We start from the raw sequence: 22,922 nt of genomic DNA, 5'->3' as shown, positions 1-22,922 counted from the left end.
TCTGCTATCAGCAGAGTCGACGAAGGAAGGAGGAGGAGGAGATGAAGCAGAAGAGGGAAACATAGAAAATGGATGGAAGAGAATGGGAGAGAAGCAAGGATGAAGATGGCGTGGAGTCACTGAGGGAAGGAGACCAGGCGAGGAAGAGCATTTCTGGATAAGTGGTTGCCTTGTGGAGTCTTTCCTATCAAAAGTTGTACTTTTTTCGAAAATGTTTCATCTCATGACATGAGATTCAAATCACATGAGATGCAACTGAACATATCTACCCCAGGAGTAAAAAAAAGGCCCCACAATGCTGCTCTATACCTGTTGCAGGTTTGACACCTTCCAGATGTCCATGGTTCACGTTCTTCATCTCTTTGACGCCTTATCAATAGAGCTCCTCACCTGGCATCAGTAAAAGCACATGGACTAAGATCCAATATGAAAGAAAATGCTTATCCACAATTCATTCATTCAATCTCATTCGAGCAAGTTCAACGACTAGACGTGTCTCTGAGATACGATTTCCAATTCCCATCCTTTCATCAGTGTCTTAGCTTGCTGCAAACAGGGTTGTGAGCAGGCAATGCGATATGTTTATTCAGGATATGAGAAGATTTTTCAGTCCTTGACGAATACATGTGAATTCATGAATATTAGCTTGTGTATCAATACCAGATAGGAACATCACACTCGAGCTTGTTTTTGCCAAGCATGTAACATGTCAAGCTGTGCAGCTTGCTTACAGTCCTCATTTAAGAACTAAATCACAAGAATCTGCACCTTCAGTAGTTTTCTTTGAACAAACTTGAAGTTTTGCATATTGGCAGTGATAACATTAATACTCATACACCTCTAACAATGGATGGAAGCCGCGCTTACGGGCTGGTGATGCTACATGGACATGAAACTAAAACTGCTGTTTCATTAATTTTCTGTTATTGATTATAGGCAATCCAATAAGATCCAGAAATCGTCTCAAATGTAAATAACAAGTAAAGAAATGACATCCACAGAAGAAAAGGAAATGCCTGATATATCCTTACAGATGAGACCCAACAAGAAAAGAATGATATATATATATATATATATATATATATATATATATATATATATATATATATATACTGAGAATCACCAAGTAAGAAATTGCCATATAGTCTGAATATATGTAAACTGGAAACAAATTGTTGAGCCTTAATTAGTCAACCTGCAGTCCACCAAACATTGAGAAATGAACAGCTCACCACTCACCAACAGAAGGCACCCAACTTCCTGTCGTCTGATAAATTTGTCCCTCACAACTCTTTTATTTTCTCTAAACAGTATCACCTAAACCACATTTGATGGTAAACCCTCCAATCATTCTAGCAGCCCAGAAAACTTGCATCCAGAAAGGTTATTAGCAAAAGCTGCCACCCCAAAGTATACAAATCACCAATGATGACCATGAATCTAAGGAGAGAACAGTTTTGAAGAGACACCTGCCCTTTATCGGATGATTGCCAAGGTGTTGGCTAATAGGTTGAAGGTCATGGCTTACCATTTTTTTTTTGAACTCTCAGTTCGTCTTTATCCATAATAAGAGGATTCACTATTCATTCATCTTGACCTCTGAAGTCATTCACTCCTTACATCTTAGTGGCCAACCCTATTTTTCTCTTAAATTAGATTTTCATAAAGCCTTTGATTCTGCGCATTGGTCCTTCTTATTTCAAATGTTATCTAATTTTGGCATTGGTCGCCATTTTTCTAGGTGGGTGAGAGAATTGGTCTCTAATGCTCATGCCATGATTAATATTAACGGCACTAGAGGTGGCCAGATCAAGTTGGGGCCTGGATTAAGGCAAGACTGTCCTCTCTCGCCTTTGTTGTTCAATGCCATTGTTGAGGGTCTCGTGGTGTTGCTCAAGCGTGCTGCGGAGAAGCGCCTGATAGATCCTCTAGATGTTCCGGATTTTTCGGACCATATTCTTATTTATGTTGATGATATGATTATTTTTGGGCGAGAAAACATGCAGCAGATGCTTGGATTCAAGGTTATTCTTCAGTTCTTTCTTTCTCTTTTTGGGCTTTCCCTAAATGATAGCAAATGCTAATTACTATGTTCAATGTTCAGTCTCCTATGCTTGCAACGGGTCAACGGATTTTTAATTGTGCAATCTCTGAGTTGCCGATGACGTATTTGGGCCTGCCGTTACAAGTGAAGCACCTCTCTTCCGCTGCTTGGGCTCCAACTATTCAAAAAGTGAAAAACAAGCTTTTTTCGTGGAAGGTGTCTTATCTCTCTATTGCTGGCCGTCTAACATTAATCAGACATGTTCTTTCTTCTATCCTTGAATTTTTCATGTCAATGTTCGTGATGTCTGTGGGTGTGGAGAAGCAGATTTGTGGTTTAATGACGAATTTTCTTTGGTTTGGGTGTCAACTTAAGAGTAAGAGCCATTTGGTTGGTTGGCGAACAATGGTGTTACCTAAGCGTATGGCTGGCTTAGGTATTTTTGCTCCAAGATAGAGGAGTATTGCTCTTGTGGCCAAGCAATGTTGGATGGCCCATCAACCAGGTTCTTCATGTGCTCGTTTGCTTCATGCTAAATATGGTGCTCCTGATTTATCTCATTTTCGTCATGCAACCCGGGGATTGGCGATCTCGCACTTGCGAAGCATGTGGCTAAGAGCCTTATCGTCCTTCAGAGATCAAAATGGGGATGCAGGAAATTATGATCAGTGGTTGCAATGGGCGATTGCACCAAATGGTTCGTTCCACACCCACAAAGTGTATAGATCGTTGCTCCCCCCAGGGGCAGATTGGTTTCTTGAGTGTGCGTTATGGGGTAAGGGCCCTTCCCCAAGATCTCGGGTCTTGGCTTGGTTAATTTTGCATGATAGGGTTTAGACTCACAGTTATTTAAAGAAGCTGGGCTTTCAGTTTCCAAGTTGGTGTGTGTTGTGTCAAGCTGCTGAAGAAACTACTTTTCATTTATTCTGGTACTGCCCAATCTTTGTGGCCCTATTTAATAGGACGTGAAGATCTCCGAACGTAATTGTCAAAGAGGAGTCCTTTGCGCTTGATCTGCTCCTGGGCCATATTGAAATTAGACGATGCAAGCGGTGGAGATTGATCTGGAAGACATGGTTGCTTACTACTTGGTGGTTTGTTTGGATGGCACACAATGATGCTACTTTCCATCAAATTCCAGACATCCTTAATAATCTTGTCCATAAAATCCTGGTTGATGTATATGTGATTCTACGTATGCATCTTAGAGACCTCTTCTTCCGTCTGAACAACGTTCACTCATCGGTGGTTTCTTTTAATCCAGCGAATCCTGGTTGAGCTTGGCTTTGTTGTTTGTTGCTAGCTGTCTGTAGTTTCTTTTTCTTTAGCTTTTGTTTTTCTATAATTTAGTTTTATTTTCTATTTTGTTTGGTTCATGGGTTCAACATTTTGTTGATCTTCATGAGTGATAATGTTGATCCTCTCTCTATCTCTCTCTCTCCGGACAATTAAATCCTAATAAGTTAAGCTGAAATAGAAGCTTTAACATGCACTCTGCATGTGCCAACTAAAATCACATAAGTTCATGCGTAGAAAGAGGTAAGTATCAACCACACGGGGCTGCAAACACTTATTCTTTATTGGTCACCAATAGAAAAATCAAATAATCAAAAGTCAGACCATAACTTTGATAAAATTAAAAGCCAATGACAAACAAGTACTGGTTCAATTCCACTAACTGAAAAATCCATATCTGCATGAAACTAAAACCCTGCCTTCTGGTGGCATTCTTCATATTGGGATCCAATGTCAATTCATACAACAAAGACTTCGAAAAATGAAGATACTATTCCTGTGGCTTCATTAGATTAACTCTAGGAACGAAGGGAAAAACAGAAAAAAAAAACATATAACCTTTTCACTTTCAACTAATTCTAGAGTTAAGGAATGTCACGACTTAAAAAACTACCGAAAAAAACAGAAAAGGGAAAAACAATATAACCTTTTCGCTTTTAACTAATTCTTAAGGAATGTCACAACCTGAAACTCAAGTTTAAATATTGAGCATCACCAAATTAAGTTTCTGGAAAAGAAAATGACAAGCTATAAAAAGTATCTAAATACACTCAACAAATCTGGTATTCATATTGCAAGGAAGCGGAAAGCACATTACTTGCTTCCAGATATATTTTCCATTTTAGTGGCAGAGACCTGTTTGAATGTCATTTTGCGATATAATACAGCATGACCTAATTGAGAAGAGCCAGTTCTCCCTTCTTTTCTTTGAGGATTCTAATGCCTTCAATTCCCTTTTAAAGTATCTTAGGCATTCAGTCTATTAGAAAAGATCTATCACTACGTTAGGTGATTGCACTCTTCAACATCTTTAATCTTTCATTGCCAACGATATAGCATTGGATCAAGATGTGTTCAACGATAGTAACATGTTTATCCCCTATGTCGCATTGGTGCAGGTGCTGGTGCAACACAACAATTTCAAAAAACATGGGTGTGGGAGTGCGGCTAGGCTATACACACAAAAATGAATGAACTAAAAGATATGTATATATAAGGGTACTATTGAAGGCACAAAATTATTGAGCTGGAAATCATAGGCTCAAGCTTATCATCGATGTGTTAGCATGACTTGTCTGCTGAGGATCAACTCTTGGATCATGTCATTTCATCTAAAAATATGATTTTTTGAGTTGTAAAATTTTAGTGCATTGTGAGCGATTGATTTTTGAAGCCCTTTAAAAAACCCTACGTACATGTTACAATTACATGATTGAAAAGTCTTTGTCTACTAAGCAAACCTTGTAGTATCACGTCCATAAGGTCCAATCTACAAAAAAAAGTCTTAAAAATATGAAAAGGTGATTTATACCCAATAGTTCCATGTCAAATGGACATGGATGCTGGAGCAGGACATGATGTGGACTCCATTGGTATGATTTGACAGTTTTGAATAATTAGGACATGGGGACACGACTGTATACACACATACATGTATGTGTATGTATAAAAAAATATTTCTAAATCGCTATAATTAAATACATCAAATAATGAAAATAAATTGAAATGTAATGCAATTGGTGATAAATTTTAAAAGAAAAATAATTCAAGTGAATATGAAATAAGTAAATACAATAATAAAAGTTAATGACACAATGTTCAGATTTGCTACAGTCGTTTGTATATGCAAACGACATGGGGCAGAACCCCCTTTGTTTTTTTTTCCTCACATCTAACATCATCAAGTTTTGTTTAGTTAGAACCAGATTTTGGAACTCCGGAATCTAATCTGTATATAGGTTTTTTCAGCAATCCAAAAATCAATGGCTATGAAGGCAACAATTTTTCTCGACTCATAAAAGCATGTTTTTTCATTGAAAAAACATGATCCAACCGTCAATTCCTACTAAATCAATCATTCTGAACACACCTATGAGGTTAGATTGTGTCAAAACAACTATTTTTTATTGATTCAAACCAGATTGTATGTACAATCGATTGTACCAAATATAAACGCAAATATATATATGTTGACTACATTGACACTATGGAAGCAGCATCCAAGCGTCACACCAACACGGGCACTATCTCATTTTAGGAATGTCCATATTACATAGTTTATTCCTATAAGAGCAGAACCCATATCCAATCCATCCGCAAAAAACGGCCGAAACTTAATATCTCATACAAAAGATTCATATATTGTGATCGCCTTGAGCCCTTATGAAATGAAACCTACACTCCATTTAGTTTGAATCAATAATGTCCATCTAGCACTTAAAAACATGTTCAGTTGGTTTTAAATTTGTGGGAGAACCCGTTTAAATAATAGCAGGTCTGACACTAACAAAAAAATGTGAAATTGTGTTTATATGTTATAAAGAAAAGACTCGAAAAACAGAACTTTCCAATATGTTCTCAGATAAAACTATCCAGAACTTCAATCTCTATAACCATCAACACCCATCATCATAATCAGCAAACCTCTTCCGCTGATATGTAATTTGTCCAATAAATTCAGGGGAACAGCCATATACACCATGTTCCATGATAAAACTAATTTGATTTTAGTCCCTTTTCTTTCTAACTCAAACCTTTCAAAACCATTAACCAAGTAACTAAGTTTTAACCCAAACAATCAGTTTTTATCATTGTTAAAATTAAAAAAATATAAGAAAACATATAGAATTCTGAGGCATCAACAGCAATAGCAACAGCTAGATCAACAACGATGATGATGATAATGAGTTCTTTCACATGACAGAGCGCATAAGTAAACATCTCGAAACATTTTTCTTCCTTGCAGTCGTGGAAAAAGAATGTACAGAAGTTCCACCAACTTTTCCCTTTCATTTGTGATTGTGCACGTACACATACACACATCTGCAAGTGTCCATGCCTACATCCACACGCATGTGTAGTAGTGTGACTTAAAAGAGTTGGATCCTGACTCTTGTTCGTGAGGGATGAATTAGGCGACTCCAGATTGTCCCCAATTTTGCATACATATGAGTGGCAAAAGGTTCCTAAAAAGGAAAAAAAAAACCTCCATTTTCCTATGCAGGTGAAACAAACGTGCCAAATTCATCTTCCTATGGGGCCCATAGTCATGATGAGTTTTTTTTTCAAATTGACCATGCATTTACTATGTAAATCTATACACCCCCCCCCCCGCTTGTGTCACATGGTGACCTTCCCATCATGAAACAATTGACCCTAAAGAAAAAAAAATGCTAGGATTTCAGCATAATATGTTTATAAATATTGGCTATCCAACAAATTTTATTTACATGAACATAAAGTTAGTACTCATTACATCTCAAAATAAGGAAATAGCTCCTGCAGCCAGCAGCTTCCATACAAGGAGAAATCATAGGAATCATCATGTTTCAGATGATCTGGAACTGAGTTTGCCATGACTGCAACCCAAACAGGAATTGTTCAAACACATGCAGATCAAGATCTTGATAGGACTGCAATTACTAGAGCTGGAGACAAACATGATTGATGCTGAAATCACTATAAATTCTGCTTCTGCAGCACTCTCAGATGCGTCTTTCTTTTTCTTCCAGACTCGTCAAAGCGTTCTAGTTATAGGAGATCACTCGGCTGTTATTGGACAAAGGTGGCACTTGTACTTCCAACCTTGAACCTGGATCTTGGTAAGGAACATTTATAGAGCTGGAGACAAATAACCTTGATGCTGAAGCCACCACAATGCCCCTTCCGCAGCATGCTCCGCTGCATCTTTCTTCGTCTTCCTGGGTTCACTAAAGCACTCTAGTATTGTATTAGTGGCACCTAGTATTTGAACAGTCACCTTGAATGTATACCTAGAAAGCACATGAACAAATTCAATTATGGTAAAGGAAAAGAAAAAGAGCTAGTCTACAGATTGATTTGGAATCCTAATAATAGTAATAAATGAATGATTCAGCTCTACCAACTTCAGAAACAAGGCCAATATGATATAGGTAGACAAAAACACATAGCTACCGTCTTGAATGGTTCCCAAGGTCAAGTGCAACAGGGACTTCATTTAGGCAATTAATGCAAAGGAGACACACACTCGTCGCAAAAAAAAAAAACAAAGGAAACACCCCCACCTTTGAAGTGCATCCCAGATGGATAATGAAGGCTAGAATATTCAGGAATTTCACACAGATATAAAGTTATTGGTCATGACATCTTTTGAAAATGTAAAACCTCAATCAAAAGTAAAATCCAGAAATTGTACGAGAGAAATCCAAAGCTGCCAATTAACTGATGCAACATTCACTACTGTACAGAAGGATTTTTGACTTGACAAGCAGACTCAGATTGTCTAAAGAAACTCCTACATAATTATATCCAAGGAATAGAGGGACAGTAAAGTAGGTGATTACACTCATTCCATCACTTCCAATTCACAGTAATGGCTTGTCTGCAGGTTGCAGTTTAAGGGAATAGCACGCCTGTATGCCTTCAAACCAAATGGCAGGAATCAGAATTCACGCAACTCAGAAGAGGAACCATATAGAAAGAGATTTTGTGCGATCACAGTATCTATATCCTTTTGGGATGTTGCCAGTTTCATACATGCTGTGCGACAGAAATATTTTCGTATGACGTATGATCTGAAACCTGAATGTAACTTAGTATATATGTAATATCTTGCAAATTTTGCTAAATTATAAAATTTAATAAATGTATTTTTTTATTAAATAAATTTTTTTTAGCATTTAAATTGATATATATATATATATGTGGCTGACGTTAAATGGATCCTAATATGGATCGTGGACCCTTTGGGCTGAGATCCAAGATCCATGTGACGTTAAATCGATCCAGATATGGATCTGGACCCTTTGGACTGATATCCAAGATCCATGAGTAGTTGGAAAAATAAACTTAAAAAAAAAAGATAGTAATAATGTAATAGATAATATATATATAGATATATAAATATTATAGTTAATGTTTTGATTAGAAAGATTTCTATTGCCTTAAAGGAATAGAAATCTTTCCAAAACAGTAGGGGACGCCCTCTTTAGAATAGGAGTCCTATTAGAGCTATAAATAGGGGCGTGAGCCTCCCTCAACATCGATTTTGAGAGAGAGAGAGAGAGAACAGCCCAACGTGTTCTCCTCCATCTTCTTCAACGACCTCTACTTCTTTCTTTCTCTTTTCGCGAATCTGCAGCAAAGGTACGGGTTCTTCTCTTATTCCGATGGTCGAGGGGTTTAGCATGGACTGAATCATGCGTGGCCTGGGTAATAGGAGGACCAAATCTGTGTTTCTATGCACAGATTTTTTATTTATGAAACATTTATTTTTTGGCTGTTTCGAATATCAACCTTGATTAGGTTTTCATGGACCTGAATAGCTAAATCTATGGTAGTCATAATACTAAGACAAGTGATTATTTGTGTTGGGTTAGATTTTTTTTGGCCTATCTATAATCTGTGTTTTTCTTGAATCAAATTCAAGATGGATATTTTACTTTAAAAATTCCTTTATCTAACGTTTTCTGTTTATTCCACAGCATGAACTGGTTATACTTGAAACATGAATAGCGTGTATTGATAGACAGCTGCATAGTGTGGTATGCACAAGCTTTGTTTTGGATGTTGGACTGATTTTCTATTGGGTTTCTGATTGAACCCAAGAGGCTGTCCCTAACTAGATTTCTGATGGGTTTGGGTTCATGAAATAAAAGAAAAGATCCGAGTCTGGTTTGTATTCAACTTGGGTGGTCGAGCAATATATATATATATATATATATATATATATATATATATATATATATATATATTATGTGCTGCAGGAGATGCAGAACCGTATGTTGATCTGATTCCAAATATTAATCTGGTGTGGTTTTGTTTATCAGTCCCAACTAACCAGATTTATATTCAGTTATATATCAGATTCATCGACATCCCTACTCACTGGGATATCGACTATAACCTATTTCTGTGCGTGATCAAATTCTGTTATACAGACAGAATCAATGTATAGTTTGAAATTTAAATCTATGTATCCTGAAAAATCATGTATCTGACGTTCCAGCAGGGGCAAATATACCTACTACTGTGCTGAATCTGAATTTTTACAACCCTTGTTGTCACGTTTTACTCTCTTATTCGAGCATAATGGAGTAGCAATGTTCAATCTGAATTTTTTATTTTGTGCTTAGGCTTTTATCAGCATGAATCATCTTTCTTAACCAAAGCAGTGTCAGTCAAACAAGATCAAAATCCAATATCAATCATAACACGACTAAACCTGTCATATCAGGCTTTTAGTGCCTGTTTAAGACCGTAAAGAGCTTTTTCTAAGCAAAGAGCTTTACCCTTAGAGATACTAATACCAGGTGGAGCTTCCATATAAACTTCTTCAACTAGATTTTTATTGAAAAAAATATTATTGACATCCATTTGAAATATAGGTCATTTTCTAATAGAAGCTTAAGTTATTAATGTCCTGACAGTGGTCATTTAGGCAACTAGAGCAAAAGTTTCTTCGTAGTTGATGCTATACTCTTGGGCATATTCCTTAGCCACTAATCTGGCTTTATACCTTTCAAGAGTTTCATCACTCTTGGTTTTAACTTTATAAACCCACCGACAACCTATAGGTTTTTGTCAGAACTTGGAGTTCCAGCCACGTCAATCAATCTTCAGCAAAAAAGTAGATGGAAGATAACAAAGAGGTTGCACAAAAAGGGTCATCAATCGTGACCTAGAAGTATGAACAATAATGTCCCCTGATTATAAATATAAAATACAAACATGTGCAAAATACAAAACCTAATATATGAGTATGGACCAGACGTGGATCCAAAACCATATCACGTCTTCTTAACAACCTCCCTCAAGTTGTGCATGATCTTGAACCATGGACAACTTGCCCTTTACAAACCAAAAATTGTAGGGGTGGCCTCTTGGTCCAACTTTATAACTCAGTAGTTAGACGACCAAGTCTTTCCACCACAGGGCCTCTACCCCTAATCGAGCGACAACGCATCCGTCGCGCGCCTCTGCTCGACCCACTTCTCGCACCGTCAGAAGGGTCCATATGGTTAGGCAGAAAACTTCAATAAAACATGCAAGGTTCTTTTAGCCTAACGATGTAATCAAATTACAACCAAGAAAAATGATTTACTTACAGCGCGATGCGGATGCTTGATGGTCAAGAACCACTGTTTCAACAAACTTTGATACCAAGTTGTAACACCCCAAAATTTCAAACTTATAAACCTTTTCAAAAGGGTCCATAGACTAGAAAATTCTCTTTTTTTTTCAGAGTTTTTTAACAAATCAGCAGAAACATTTTTTCTTTGAATACGAAAGGCAAGTTGACAACCTTGGGCGCATTAGCGTAAAAATCTACATTTTCAACACATATAACTTGCAAACATTTTCATAAGCCATTTGTATTAGAAATAACTTCAAGTAGTACAAAATTAGGATTTCTTGAGGAAACCCTTGCCAAAAACCCAAAAATTCAGAACACGAGCTGCTAACAGAAACAGTGGGATCCTGAGATCATCTTGCAATTGTGCCATCGTCTGCCTCGCAACCTATTCATCACCTGTGCCCATAAAATGGGTAAGTTTCGCGAAAAACTGGTAGGTGCACAAGAGAGACGACAGGAAACTGAATTAAGTACATTTGATTCAACATGTTAAGCAGTTTAAAGCAGATAAGCCGTTAAAGCAGATAAGCAGTGCAACTATAAAAAACAACATAAAGATTCATTCAATCGTAGGCTGTGAACTACCGAGCAACTAACAAGTCTTATGACCCATCAACTAGTGCAAACAGACTTATTCTTCGATATTAACTGGCCTGCGGGTACGCGCAGACGCGAATCGTAGAAACAACTGAGACTAGTTCGGGCGTCTGTTATTCTATGTATTTTCAATAACCCGAATAGCTAATTGAGTCTGCTCCTAAGGAGATGGCTTTTGGCCGAGAGAAGATTCCCCAAAGGCAGTTACTTGGCAACAGATGCATTCAACTTATGCAGAAGTCCATGGGATCTACCACCTAGGATAATGTCTGGTAGTCCCTTCCCCTAACTCTAATGACTGGGGAGGCCGAATCTTTGCCCGTGGGATGGTTGTTAACAACCTGTCCATTGGAGTTTTTGTACTGATACATCCTCTCCCTTGACAGAAACAAAAGGCGAATGAGTGCGTCAGGCGTTGCTTAACCGATGACCCATTCTACATGCTCTAGTCTTTCAACTATTCGAACATTTTGCCTATGAAGGCGATCCATCACCATTTTATGTGATTACAGAATTATGCAATTAGCACTGTTCGAGGTCACATGACCGTCTCATCCGATCATCGTAGTACTAACGAGCAGTGCACGTCTACAAGTACTCTATAATGAAAGGGATATAGTTCCTTAACAGGAGCCTCAACAGAAGTGTTTCACAAAGATGTAATGTTTCTCAAACCTTACTTTTGACATTCTTTATCTTTCAAAACAGTCGACAACTCGTAACAACATATGACATGCGATTTTCTAGAATCTCTCATCCGTTATCGGAGTATCTGCATGATTCGCATGGCTCGATACTGGCCTTGATGAACAAGATACGGGTTTCTCAACAGAACCCCCGCCAAGAAGTTCGTTCGAGCCTCAATTCGGGGTTACCCGAGATGTGTCGGATACACGAACTGAAATAGACAAACACCCATTTTCCAAATACGTAGATTTGGGTAGTCTTCGATGTTTTAGCGCAACTCCCAAAAATCCTCAAGTCTACTTTGCAGGACTGCTCACTCGAAAAGCAGGGATCCTTGCTAGGGATCCCTCTCCTTAGTCGAGGATGTATCGTTTAAGCCCCCGACTCGTCTCTTATCTTAAGAGGGAGAGTGGTAAATGCCTGTGCATACTCCACGAGGATGTTGTAAGAAAGTATGCAAAAAGGTATAACAAGAATGCTTAATGCATTCGCACAGTCCAATGAATGAACAAACCCAAACCCACAATGGAGAATATAGAAATAGTCCACTAAGGGACAACACAAGAAGCCTTCAAAGAGGCAACACATAAAAAATATATGAACTTTATTGAACGAGGGCTTGAAAAGCCATAAGTTACATAGGAGATTACCCCTCTATTTATAAGCAAAGGAAAGAATGAGAGAGTGAGAAAAGAGTGAGAGAGAGAGGGCATTGGGAGGCCCAACAAGGACTCGTTGGGCCCCCAACGGTCACATTTGTGACCGTTGGGGGTCCAACGACTCTTAGTTGGGACCCCCAATGCAATGCATTTACAATAAAAAAAAATAAAAATAAGAAAAAAAAGGAAAAGTAAAAGTAAAAGTAAAAAGACTAAAATGCCCCTATTGGGCAGAATTACAGAAATACCCTTTATCAGGTATGATGTGATATATATATATATATACATGATTACATATATTTTAACACCCCCCTCAAACTTTACGTGGAGATAACGAAAAGTTTGAAGATACAAAAAGAGGATTCCAAGTCTTCAAAAGTCTTCAATGAAAGCTATCATCTTTATAGCAGATGAAAGAACTTTGCAAATGTCAACCTTTAACTGTCTTTAATGATCATCCCCAAACTCCTTCCATGATGTATCATAGGTACTTCTTTCATCTCGTCTTGAAGATCCTATGGAACAAGCCAAAAAACTCCAAGTAAAAAGTATCTTTGTATCTCAATCAAATAAAATATATCAAATAAAATGAATCAAAAGACCATAACATTGATCAAGAAGAACATATGATTCACAACAACAATTCAAAAGATATTCCACGCATTTCAATGCAAAAAAAATGAATTAAACTTAAATACAATATTGATAAAACTCACTATGTTCTTGAAGAAAGATATGTGCACAAAGGCCCGATAAATACTCGCAAAGGAATTTATCAATACTTGGAAGTAAGAAGTGTGTGCACAAAAGAACACAGAAAACACTCACAAGTGCACAAAGACTCACAAAATATGAGATTTGTATTAAAATCAAGTAAGACTCTTTTAGAAAAGTTTTATGTATTAGAAATATCTTTAAGAAGACAATGTTCACACAAGAACTAAATGCTCCCAAGGAAATGTGTATAAGAGCACACGAAAGAAGGTATGTTTAACACACACAAATCAATAATAGGGAGACATTTTATCACCAAAAGATGAGTTAATGATTTCTCAAACATCTTAGAGAGAGGAAAGACTATGCCAACAAATGTCATGTGTGATCTTACAAGAACATGATTTAATTAAGTATAATAAAGACATCCACCCAAGAGTTAAGAATGAATGTTATTTGAGTAGAGAACCTTACACATTGAGGAGTTTCTTACTCAAATATTTGCAAATACAAAAGTTCACTAGGTGACCGAAAAACCATAAACACTTAATATGCAAAGTACCTGAATTCCCTATAGGGTAAATGCCAAAATGTAAAATTGATTTTCAAATATGCATATCAATGATATGATCTTTTTATCGATAAATATTTTTCTTTGCAAGTAGTAAGGATTAAGGAAAAACTCATTTAGAGGGAAATCTCATATGATATATCCAGATTAAAAACAAATTAAGAATGAAATTTTACAAATTTCAACAATAGTTCATCCACTACAAGCAACCACCTCATTAGTCCTCTAAAACCCATAAATCAAGTGTATAAGCTACTAGAACAAGAACATAAACATAATGCCACTAAAGGCCAAAGACACACACAAAGATGTGTATAAACACCTCTTATCTACATATAATAATACTTGAAATGAGTGTATCAACGACTAGAACAAGAGTACAAAAGTCAACAATGAGCTAAAATCACACATAAAAATGTGAATAAACATCTCTTGTCTACATATAATGACACTCTAAATCAAGTATGTTCAACTACTAGAACAAGAGCAAAAAACCAGTCATGGGCTAAAATACACACGAAGGTGTGATAACACATCTCTTGTCTACATAAAATGACACTTGAAATGAGTGTATCAGCGACTAGAACAAGGACACAAAAGTCAACCATGGGCTAGCATCGCACACAATGGTATGAAACAACAAGCCTTGTCCATATATAATGACGCTCAAAACAAATGTGTTCAGCTACTAGATCAAGAGAACAAAGCCAACAATGAGCTAACAACACACACGAAGGTGTGAACAATATTTATTTTCTACATATGATGACACTTAGATAAGAGGCATAAGAGGAGAAGACACTTGAGGCAAGAAAGCTTGTAATGAAAAACATTTAACAGGAAGGATATCAATTTTTCAATAAACCTTGAAACACTATGGTTTCAAACCTTAGACATCCATCACAGGTATACATAATTAAGAGCATCCATAATAAAATCAATGGCCAAAAACAAACAAGTGACACACTCATAATCAGAGATCACATAACATGTCATTTAGAGTCAAACTACAAGTTGACAATCTAAAATAACATAACACAAGGTGCACATAGCTCACCCCAACAAACATCTCTATAATAACAAGGTCAAAAAATGATGCATTAAATAATAACCTGTGATGGACAATTATAAATGTCATAAGAAGGCAATAAACACTTAGGGAATTATTTTCCAAATAGGTGATTTGAAAAAATTAAATCAAAGATCCAATATTGGTAGATAATCAATCACAACAATATGCCTTATGACAACAATTTTGCGTAAATCTGAATCATGCTTAACATGATCAATTCTTCAAAATGAAGACATTTATACCAAAAAATCTTATTATGCAACAAACACAACATGAAATATTAAGCAAATAATGCATATGAAGTTTTTATACCATGTAAGAAGAGGAAGCTCACAAAAGATCTCTCTTAATGAACACAATGGTTCATACAACACACTCACAAATACTCAAAAAGTGCACACACAAAAGAGAGAAAATATATCTCATTAAAGTGGGATAGAGCCCACACAAGAAGTTTTTAGAAGAACCTTTTATAACACAATTATTACCAATCACGAATATTTGAAAGATCATTTATATAGAGGCTATGAAATTATACCAATAATAATGCAATCTATTTTGACACATTTTTAGAGAACATTAAGTTATCAAAATGCATTCAAACCAAACAAACTAGAGATGAACACAAAAATCTAGGATTATTCTCAAGCATCGAGAATGTTTTTAGCTTTGATTTTTGAGGAAAACATCTTAACGCTATCAATTGTAATACAAAAACACATATTTTTAAAAGATGACACAAGAGAGTTTAACAAGGAACCAAAACATATGTATAGATAAAAGAAACAATATGAGAGACTAAGTGCATACATTCTCATAGAAAAAGCACTCATGCAATAATTAAAGTCACACATCTTATACAAAAGACATGTTTTCAACCAAATAAATGCAAGTGATAGGATTTATATAAAATTTTACATTTTAAGCATGTAATGGGTCAAAAAAGTTTTAAACATGAACACACATGTCTATCAAGGATGAAATACAAATTGTATTTGACGATTATCATATATATATATGTGTGTGTGTGTGTGTGAAAAATAAGTTTATATAAAATAAGACATCATTATCAAGTTATTAAGATAAGACAATGATTGACGAAACATCTAGAATTAATAATTCATGGTTATATATATACATATGTATATATATATATATATATATATATGTATATATATTAGAGTTATTTTCAAAAAGGCTTCAAGATTCAAAACATACTACGTATATCTAGTTTTCTTAAAACAAGTTCAATGATGGTTAAAATACTATTTTAGAATTTTTCAAAAACCATATATTTCGTTTTTATTTTAATCATGCAAAATATATGTTTATATGTATATATGTTTACATATATATCTATATATCTATATATATTCAATGGTAAAGAAAAAAAAGTGTTTTTCTCATGCGTAATGCATGGGCTAAATACTTGAAAAGTGTAAGAATACATGCCAAGTAATTCCAAGTACAAGGAAGAGAGATAAGAGATAACAAACACTTCACCAAAACATAGAGAAAGAAAAGAAGTAACAAATACTTCACCACTTTTTCGAATTTTTGAATATCACACTTTCCGATGTACTAAAGGACTAGCTTGATTATAACCTGGCTCTGATATCATGTAAGAAAGTACGCAAAAAGGTATAACAAGAATGCTTAATGCATTCGCACGGTCCAATGAATGGACAAACCCAAACCCACAATGGGGAATATAGAAATAGTCCACTAAGAGACAACACAAGAAACCTTCAAAGAGGCAACACAAAAAATATATGAACTTTATTGAATGAGGGCTTGAAAAGCCATAAGTTACATAGGGGATTACCCCTCTATTTATAAGCAAAGGAGAGAGTGAGGGAGTGAGAAAAGAGTGAGAGAGAGGGCATTGGGAGGCCCAACAAGGACTCGTTGGGTCCCCAACGGTCACATTTGTGACCGTTGGGGGTCCAACGACTCTTAGTTGGGACCCCCAATGCAATGCATTTAATGCATTTACAATAAAAAAATAAAAATAAAAATAAGAAAAGAAAAAAGAAAAAGGAAAAAGAAAAGTAAAAGTAAAAAGACTAAAATGCCCTTATTGGGCAGAATTACATAAATACCCTTTATCGGGTATGATGTGATATATATATACATGATTACATATATTTTAATAGATGCATCTAATAGTGCATGTGATGAGCGAAAATATTAGCATCATGTGCAATGGCAAGGCGATAACAACACATTTGCAAAAGCAGGAGCCTGGGCGCAAAGCGCAACGGCAAAGTAAAGACTGAAAGCAGGAGTGCAAACGCAAAGCCTGTGCACAAAGCGCGATGACAAAGTAAAGATTGAAAGCAGGAGTGAAAACGCAAAGCATGTGCGCAAAGCGCGACGGCAAAGTAAAGACGGAAAGCAGGAGTACAAACACAAGGCTTGTGCGCAAAGTACGATGGCAAAGTAAAGACTGAAAGCAGGAGTGCAAACACAAAGCCTGGGCGCAAAGTGCGGCGACAAAGGAAAGACGTGACAGAAAGTAAAGGACAAAGATCGTGAAACCACGTCCTTGAGCTAAATTCGTACTCATATAAATATATATACATATATATATATATATATTTATTTAATTGTCTTGTTAATTAATTGAACTTAATTCAATTGTCCAAGTCCTCCGTGCAATCTTTTCCTACCTTGGGGACTCTCAAAGTTGCGCTTGCCTTCGTGCGTAAGTAATGAAGGGCTCGGGCTGCGAGGCGCAAGTGGGATCCGTCGTACGAGCTGCAAAAGCGACATCCTTAGCAAGCTAACACTAAAATAGAAGGACAGGGGCACTGTCCTTGTCCTGACGTGAAGGAAGCAGAGGCAGGGGCTTTGAGCCTCTGCGCACCTGCTATCAGCGCAAGAAGCAGGGGCAGGGGCTGCGAGCCCCTGCTGACCTGCTGTCAGCAAACAACGGGGAGGCAGGGTGTTGCACGTGTTGCACCTCTGCCTGTCGATTGTTCAGACAGAGGCAGGGGTTGCGCCCTTGCCTTCTAGGAGGTCGGACAAAGGCAGAAGCTGCGCCCCTACCTTCCGAAAATGAGAGTAGCCAGGGGTCGTGCCCCTACCTAACAAGGTGGAAGAGAGGCAGGGGTAAAGGCCCTGCCTAACAAGAAACAACGAGGGAGGCAGGGGGCTACGCCCCTGCCTGCTGAAGGAGCAAAGAGGCAGGGGCGAAGCCCCTGCTCGTTGGTCACAAAGGGGGAGGCAGAGGGCTTCACCCCTACCTACCAGAAGAAGAAGGTGCAGGAGGGGGCTCGGCCAGTCCCCCGTCAAACTGAGGGTGCGGGGAGGGGGCTCGGCCCCTCCCGTGCAAAACGAGGGCACAGGGAGGGGCTTGGCTCCCATCCCTGCCAAAGGGTATGCAGGGAAGAGGCTCGACCCCTCCCTTGCATACAGAGGGTACAGGGAGGGGGCCCGGTGTAAGATCGCGTATTTTTGGTCCTTAGTCAATTTATGAGATTTTTGAAATTTGTCTGGTAGAAAAATTGTTTGAGGCTCGATTTTTAGACCAATGTCTTTGAGTCTAGGCTTGACCCAGGTATCGTCGACAAGGTCGAGGCAAGCCAATCAAAGTGTAGTAAAGAGTTTTAAATTAGACCATCAAATACACGCGAAATTCGGGTTAATTTCAGACGGGATTCAGAATTTCATAGGCATGTCGTATTTCGTTGGATGCGTCTCAGAATTTTGAGCGCAACAGTACTTTATTTTCCTCGATTTGGACTACGGTTGGCCCGAAAATTGTATTTTTACAAAAAAGGAGCAGTTTGGATCTCAGATCCGAATTTGGATCGGATCTGATGGGTTTGACCCAAATTAATATGGATCTGGACTCTTATCCAAACCCATATTAATCTGGTTTTGGTTCTATCCGAAATTCATTTGGATTTGTCGAGTTGGATTTGGATTTGGATCCGGATCTAGATCCAAATCCATGTCCAACAAAATTATAACTTTAAATTCAGTTAAGGGCTTTAAATTGAAGTTATTTTCATATAAAAAGTCTTCCTAGTCAATATGACCAATTTGGAAGCTTTTAAATATTTAAGAATTAATAAATTAAAAAAAATAAATATTTAATTTATTAACTTTTATTAATTTCGGGATGGAGGTTAAGAAGGATTAGGGTTTAGGTGAGATAAGCCTCTTGCTTAGCTAAAAAGGAGGCTAAAGACTTCCAAGAATATGAGAAAGTCAAAAAGTCAACAAAGAGGAAGTTAAAAAAATTTGGAAACCTCCCTTAGAGAGAGTCCCACTTTTGGGAACTCTTTCTAAGAGAGATTGCTGGAGATAGGGGGGTGTCACCTCCTCTCTCTCTCTTTTTATTTAAAAAAAAAAGAGAGAAAGAAAGGGGGAGAGAGAGAGAGAGAGAGAAGGAAGGAGGAAGAAGAGGAGGTTTGGAAACCATTAATCCTCAGCCCAAAGCTTGTTCCACCATTGATTTTGTGTTTTTCATCAAAGGTACGAGTATTTCTTGGTGAACCGGATGAGAAATTGGGTGGAGATGGATTCCATGCATGTTTTTGATGGAAATCCATGGGGAATAGTGGATCTATGATTCCACTGTTATATATATGTATTTTTCTAGGTTTTTCTATTGTTTTTCAAAATAAAATAAAATATATATGTATGACATCAGATGGCATGGAGATGTCGGCTGACAGACTAGTCGAACCAGGTTCGGCTGGCCTGTCAGGTCGTGCCTCTGGTTGTAGGCCCAGCCGAGTGATCGGCTGGAAATGACTTTTCAAAAAAAAAAATTATAAATAAAGTTTTTCGTTTTGTTGTGCTGTTAGGTCTGACAGCATACACGGGCCCGGATCGGGCCTGTGCATATGCTGCCAGACCCAGCCGACAGGGTCGGCTGGGTATGGGATGAACCAACAACAAAAAAAAAAGAAGGTTTCTGCTCAGTATGTAAAATACATATTTTTTTTTTAATGTTACTGGGCTGGGCTGGATGTCAGATGAGCCCAACCCAGTGGTCGGCTGGGTGTGGCTGAACAGGCCCAGCCGAGTGATCGGCCGGGTATGTGTCCCTTCGGAAAAAAAAAATATAGGCATATTTCATGTGACTGAAACCTCTGATCTACTGTCCAATTTTGACAGGATACACAGGCCCGGATCAAGCCTGTGCATAGGTTGTCAGACCCAGCCGACAGAATCGGCTGGGTATGTGCTTAGTGTAAAAATAAATTGTTTAATTTTATAATGTTTATGCTGCTCGGTCTTGACAGCATACATAGGCCCGGCCCGGATCGGGCCTGTTCATATGTTGTCAGACCCAGCCGACAGGGTCGGCTGGGCTGGATTTGTTTAAAAAAAAAATAGCTATAAGATAATAATTGCATCTATATGAGTCTAGTACTGGCCCATGATTTATATTTTCGTACTTGCAATCATGTATGCTCATGTGATTTCTGGACTGGCTGGGTTAACCGGCCAACAGGTTGTCCGGTCCGGGGTTGACATACCCGACCAGCAGCTCAGATATATGCTGAAGTATGTGCTTTGACAGGAGGAAATGTGAATTTTAATATATGCAGCTTTTATAGTAGTGAGCATTCTTGTGGTTATGCAACTATACATGTAAAATTGTGTTGTCATGCATTTTGCTAGATTATTGATGTTTCATTTAACATGAACATGCACAATTGATGGGTTTATTGACGTGCACATACACTCAAGGGAGTATGTTTTGACACGGATGCATGTATGTTGATGCAAGATTTCACGTAGCGAAGATGCATATACATTTAGAAATCACATGCTTATGAATAATCTGTTTGCATGTTCGATAAAGTGTTGCATGTATGTATGTGCATTTGAAATATGAGTCTTGTATGATAAATGACACAATGCTTGGTTTTGGCATGCGATGCATCGATGGTCTAAATGAACCATCACCGGCTTGGAGAGCAGTGAGCTTGGTTGTTTTTCTTAATTTTTTAATTGCATTGTTTAAATCACACTTGTTGGTACTGCACACTACTATATTGTTCTTGTTGTCCTCACGGGCTGGAATCCCGTAAAGGTCCTCGCAGGGGTGGATGCGAGCTTTGTGAATGTTGTTTCAAAATTCCTATGATTAAAATCCGGTTCAATCAAAGCAGGTTGTGTGTTGTTTGTTGAAAGCAACCTGTTTGTGTTTCTCAATATGACCGTGATTTTTTTTGTGCTGATATATTTTCCTGTGGACTGAACATTGCATATGAGTTGGATCTTAATCTGTGTGATTAAAATATATCTGTTAATGTTTTGGTAAAAAAAAAAATTGGAATTCATTTAAGTGATCGGTTGCTGAGTGCCATGTAACGAGCCCAACTGCCCCCTTCGTTGGATCTGATATCCACTAGTTCGTGTTGCAAATTTTAATTGATATGACGTATTTACTGTCACGTTATTTGGTTTGTTGGATTATCGTGTCTTGCGTGTTATATATATGTGTGTGTGTGTGTGTGTGTGTGTGTGTGTGTGTGTGTGTGATCCAAATCTTATAGAACTGCCACTTTTATTGTTTATGATACTGAAGTTCGGTGGGAGTTGGAGAAGGGAATATTAGAGTGTTCTTATTGCAGGTCGCGTTCGACGTTATATATATATACATATATTGGGTAGATCACGTGTATGCGATCAGATTTTATTATCACATTGAATTTGAAATTATATTTAGAATTGACACCTTGTTTAAAGAGTCAAAAATCACTTCCGCATTAGAAAGTAAAGTGTAAGTGCATTTGCGACCCAACTCCATTAGTCGGTCGCATCATCAACCCTCTAAGCAATGTTGTGATAGCAATAACCCAATATACATCGCCAACAATCATACGTTTTATAAGAAAAACATATTGAGATGGACTGTCACTACGTTAGCCAAGAGTATTTACGGGGAACTATCACTCTTCCATATGTTTCCTCGGAGTACCAGTTGACCAATTTTTCACTAAGTTACTACCATCACCAAGATTTTATTTGCTTTTAGGCAAATTTTCAATGTTAGCACCGTATGTTTAAGAGGGGGTGTTAAGTTATGTAGTATATATATAAGTTGTATTTAAGTTTTATTTTAAATGTATTTTTTGTTTTTCTTACATAGTGTTTATAGGAGGGCAGTTTGGCCTTTCTGCCAAACTAGTTGTTGGGGACTCCCAACCGCAATATTTCTAGCCGTTGGGAGCTCCCCAACAGCTACTAGAGGTCTCTCTCTCTTCCCTACTTGATATATATGGGACTTAAGTACCTCTTTGAGTATGCATTCTTTGTGCATTTTGTGAAGATTAATAAAATAAATATTTTTATCTATTGTGTGCTCTCTTGCCCTTAGTGGCTTATGCTCTCTTGCCCTATTGGCTTGTGGTTACGCCCTTAGTGGCTTTGTGTGTGCCTACTTCCTACTTCATTACAAGGTGTACGTAAATGTTTGTAAAAAATGAAGTCCAACTAAAAAAAATGTGAGAAACTAAAAAGACATCGCTTATATCATTCAATGCTTAAATATTCCTGAACAAGAGTAAATGTGATTGTTGGACCACTAGAATTGTGATATCCATAACCTATGTAGTTAAAATCCTGCCTAGGCACAAGTCTACTGCCTAGGAGCACCAGGATGCCTAAGAAAGTACATAGGTTGGGGTGGGGGGAGGGAACCAAGGTTTCCGCTTTATGTTTGTTTTTATAACATTTAAAACATTAAATCATGTTCTGATTGTGAATTTTGACATATTTAAGTTTCTCAATATGTTTTCTTATATTTATGTTTTTTACATATTTTTTAAATAATTTTATTCTTTTGTGTGTCTCTAGGTGATGCATCTAAACAAATACTTGCTTAGATGGAATAGAATGTCAAAAATATAACCATATTTTAATTGTTTAGATTCATTCATGAATTTCTTTTTGGTTGTTTAGCTTCATAAACTGTG

The 22,922-nt window shown here is 37.3% G+C and overlaps 1 protein-coding gene across 3 annotated transcripts in view; it reads right to left on the bottom strand.

The window, feature by feature from the left end:
- Nucleotides 1-6,743: 6,743 nt before the first annotated feature.
- DCL4 (dicer-like 4) overlaps nucleotides 6,744-22,922 on the bottom strand; it is a 179,954-nt gene continuing 163,775 nt past the window's right edge. For all 3 annotated transcript variants that reach the window (XM_090011173.1, XM_090011255.1, XM_090011331.1), the window contains exon 25: nucleotides 6,744-7,332. In XM_090011173.1, coding sequence (XP_089867299.1) covers nucleotides 7,173-7,332 — 160 coding nt within the window. In that variant the 3' untranslated portion in view covers nucleotides 6,744-7,172. The remainder of the gene's footprint in view (nucleotides 7,333-22,922) is intronic.

Source organism: Nuphar pumila, chromosome 1 (genome assembly GCF_984573655.1).
Source record: "Nuphar pumila chromosome 1, dmNupPumi1.hap1.1, whole genome shotgun sequence".
NCBI lineage: Eukaryota > Viridiplantae > Streptophyta > Magnoliopsida > Nymphaeales > Nymphaeaceae > Nuphar > Nuphar pumila.
This window is presented reverse-complemented; position numbering and strand designations above follow the sequence as displayed.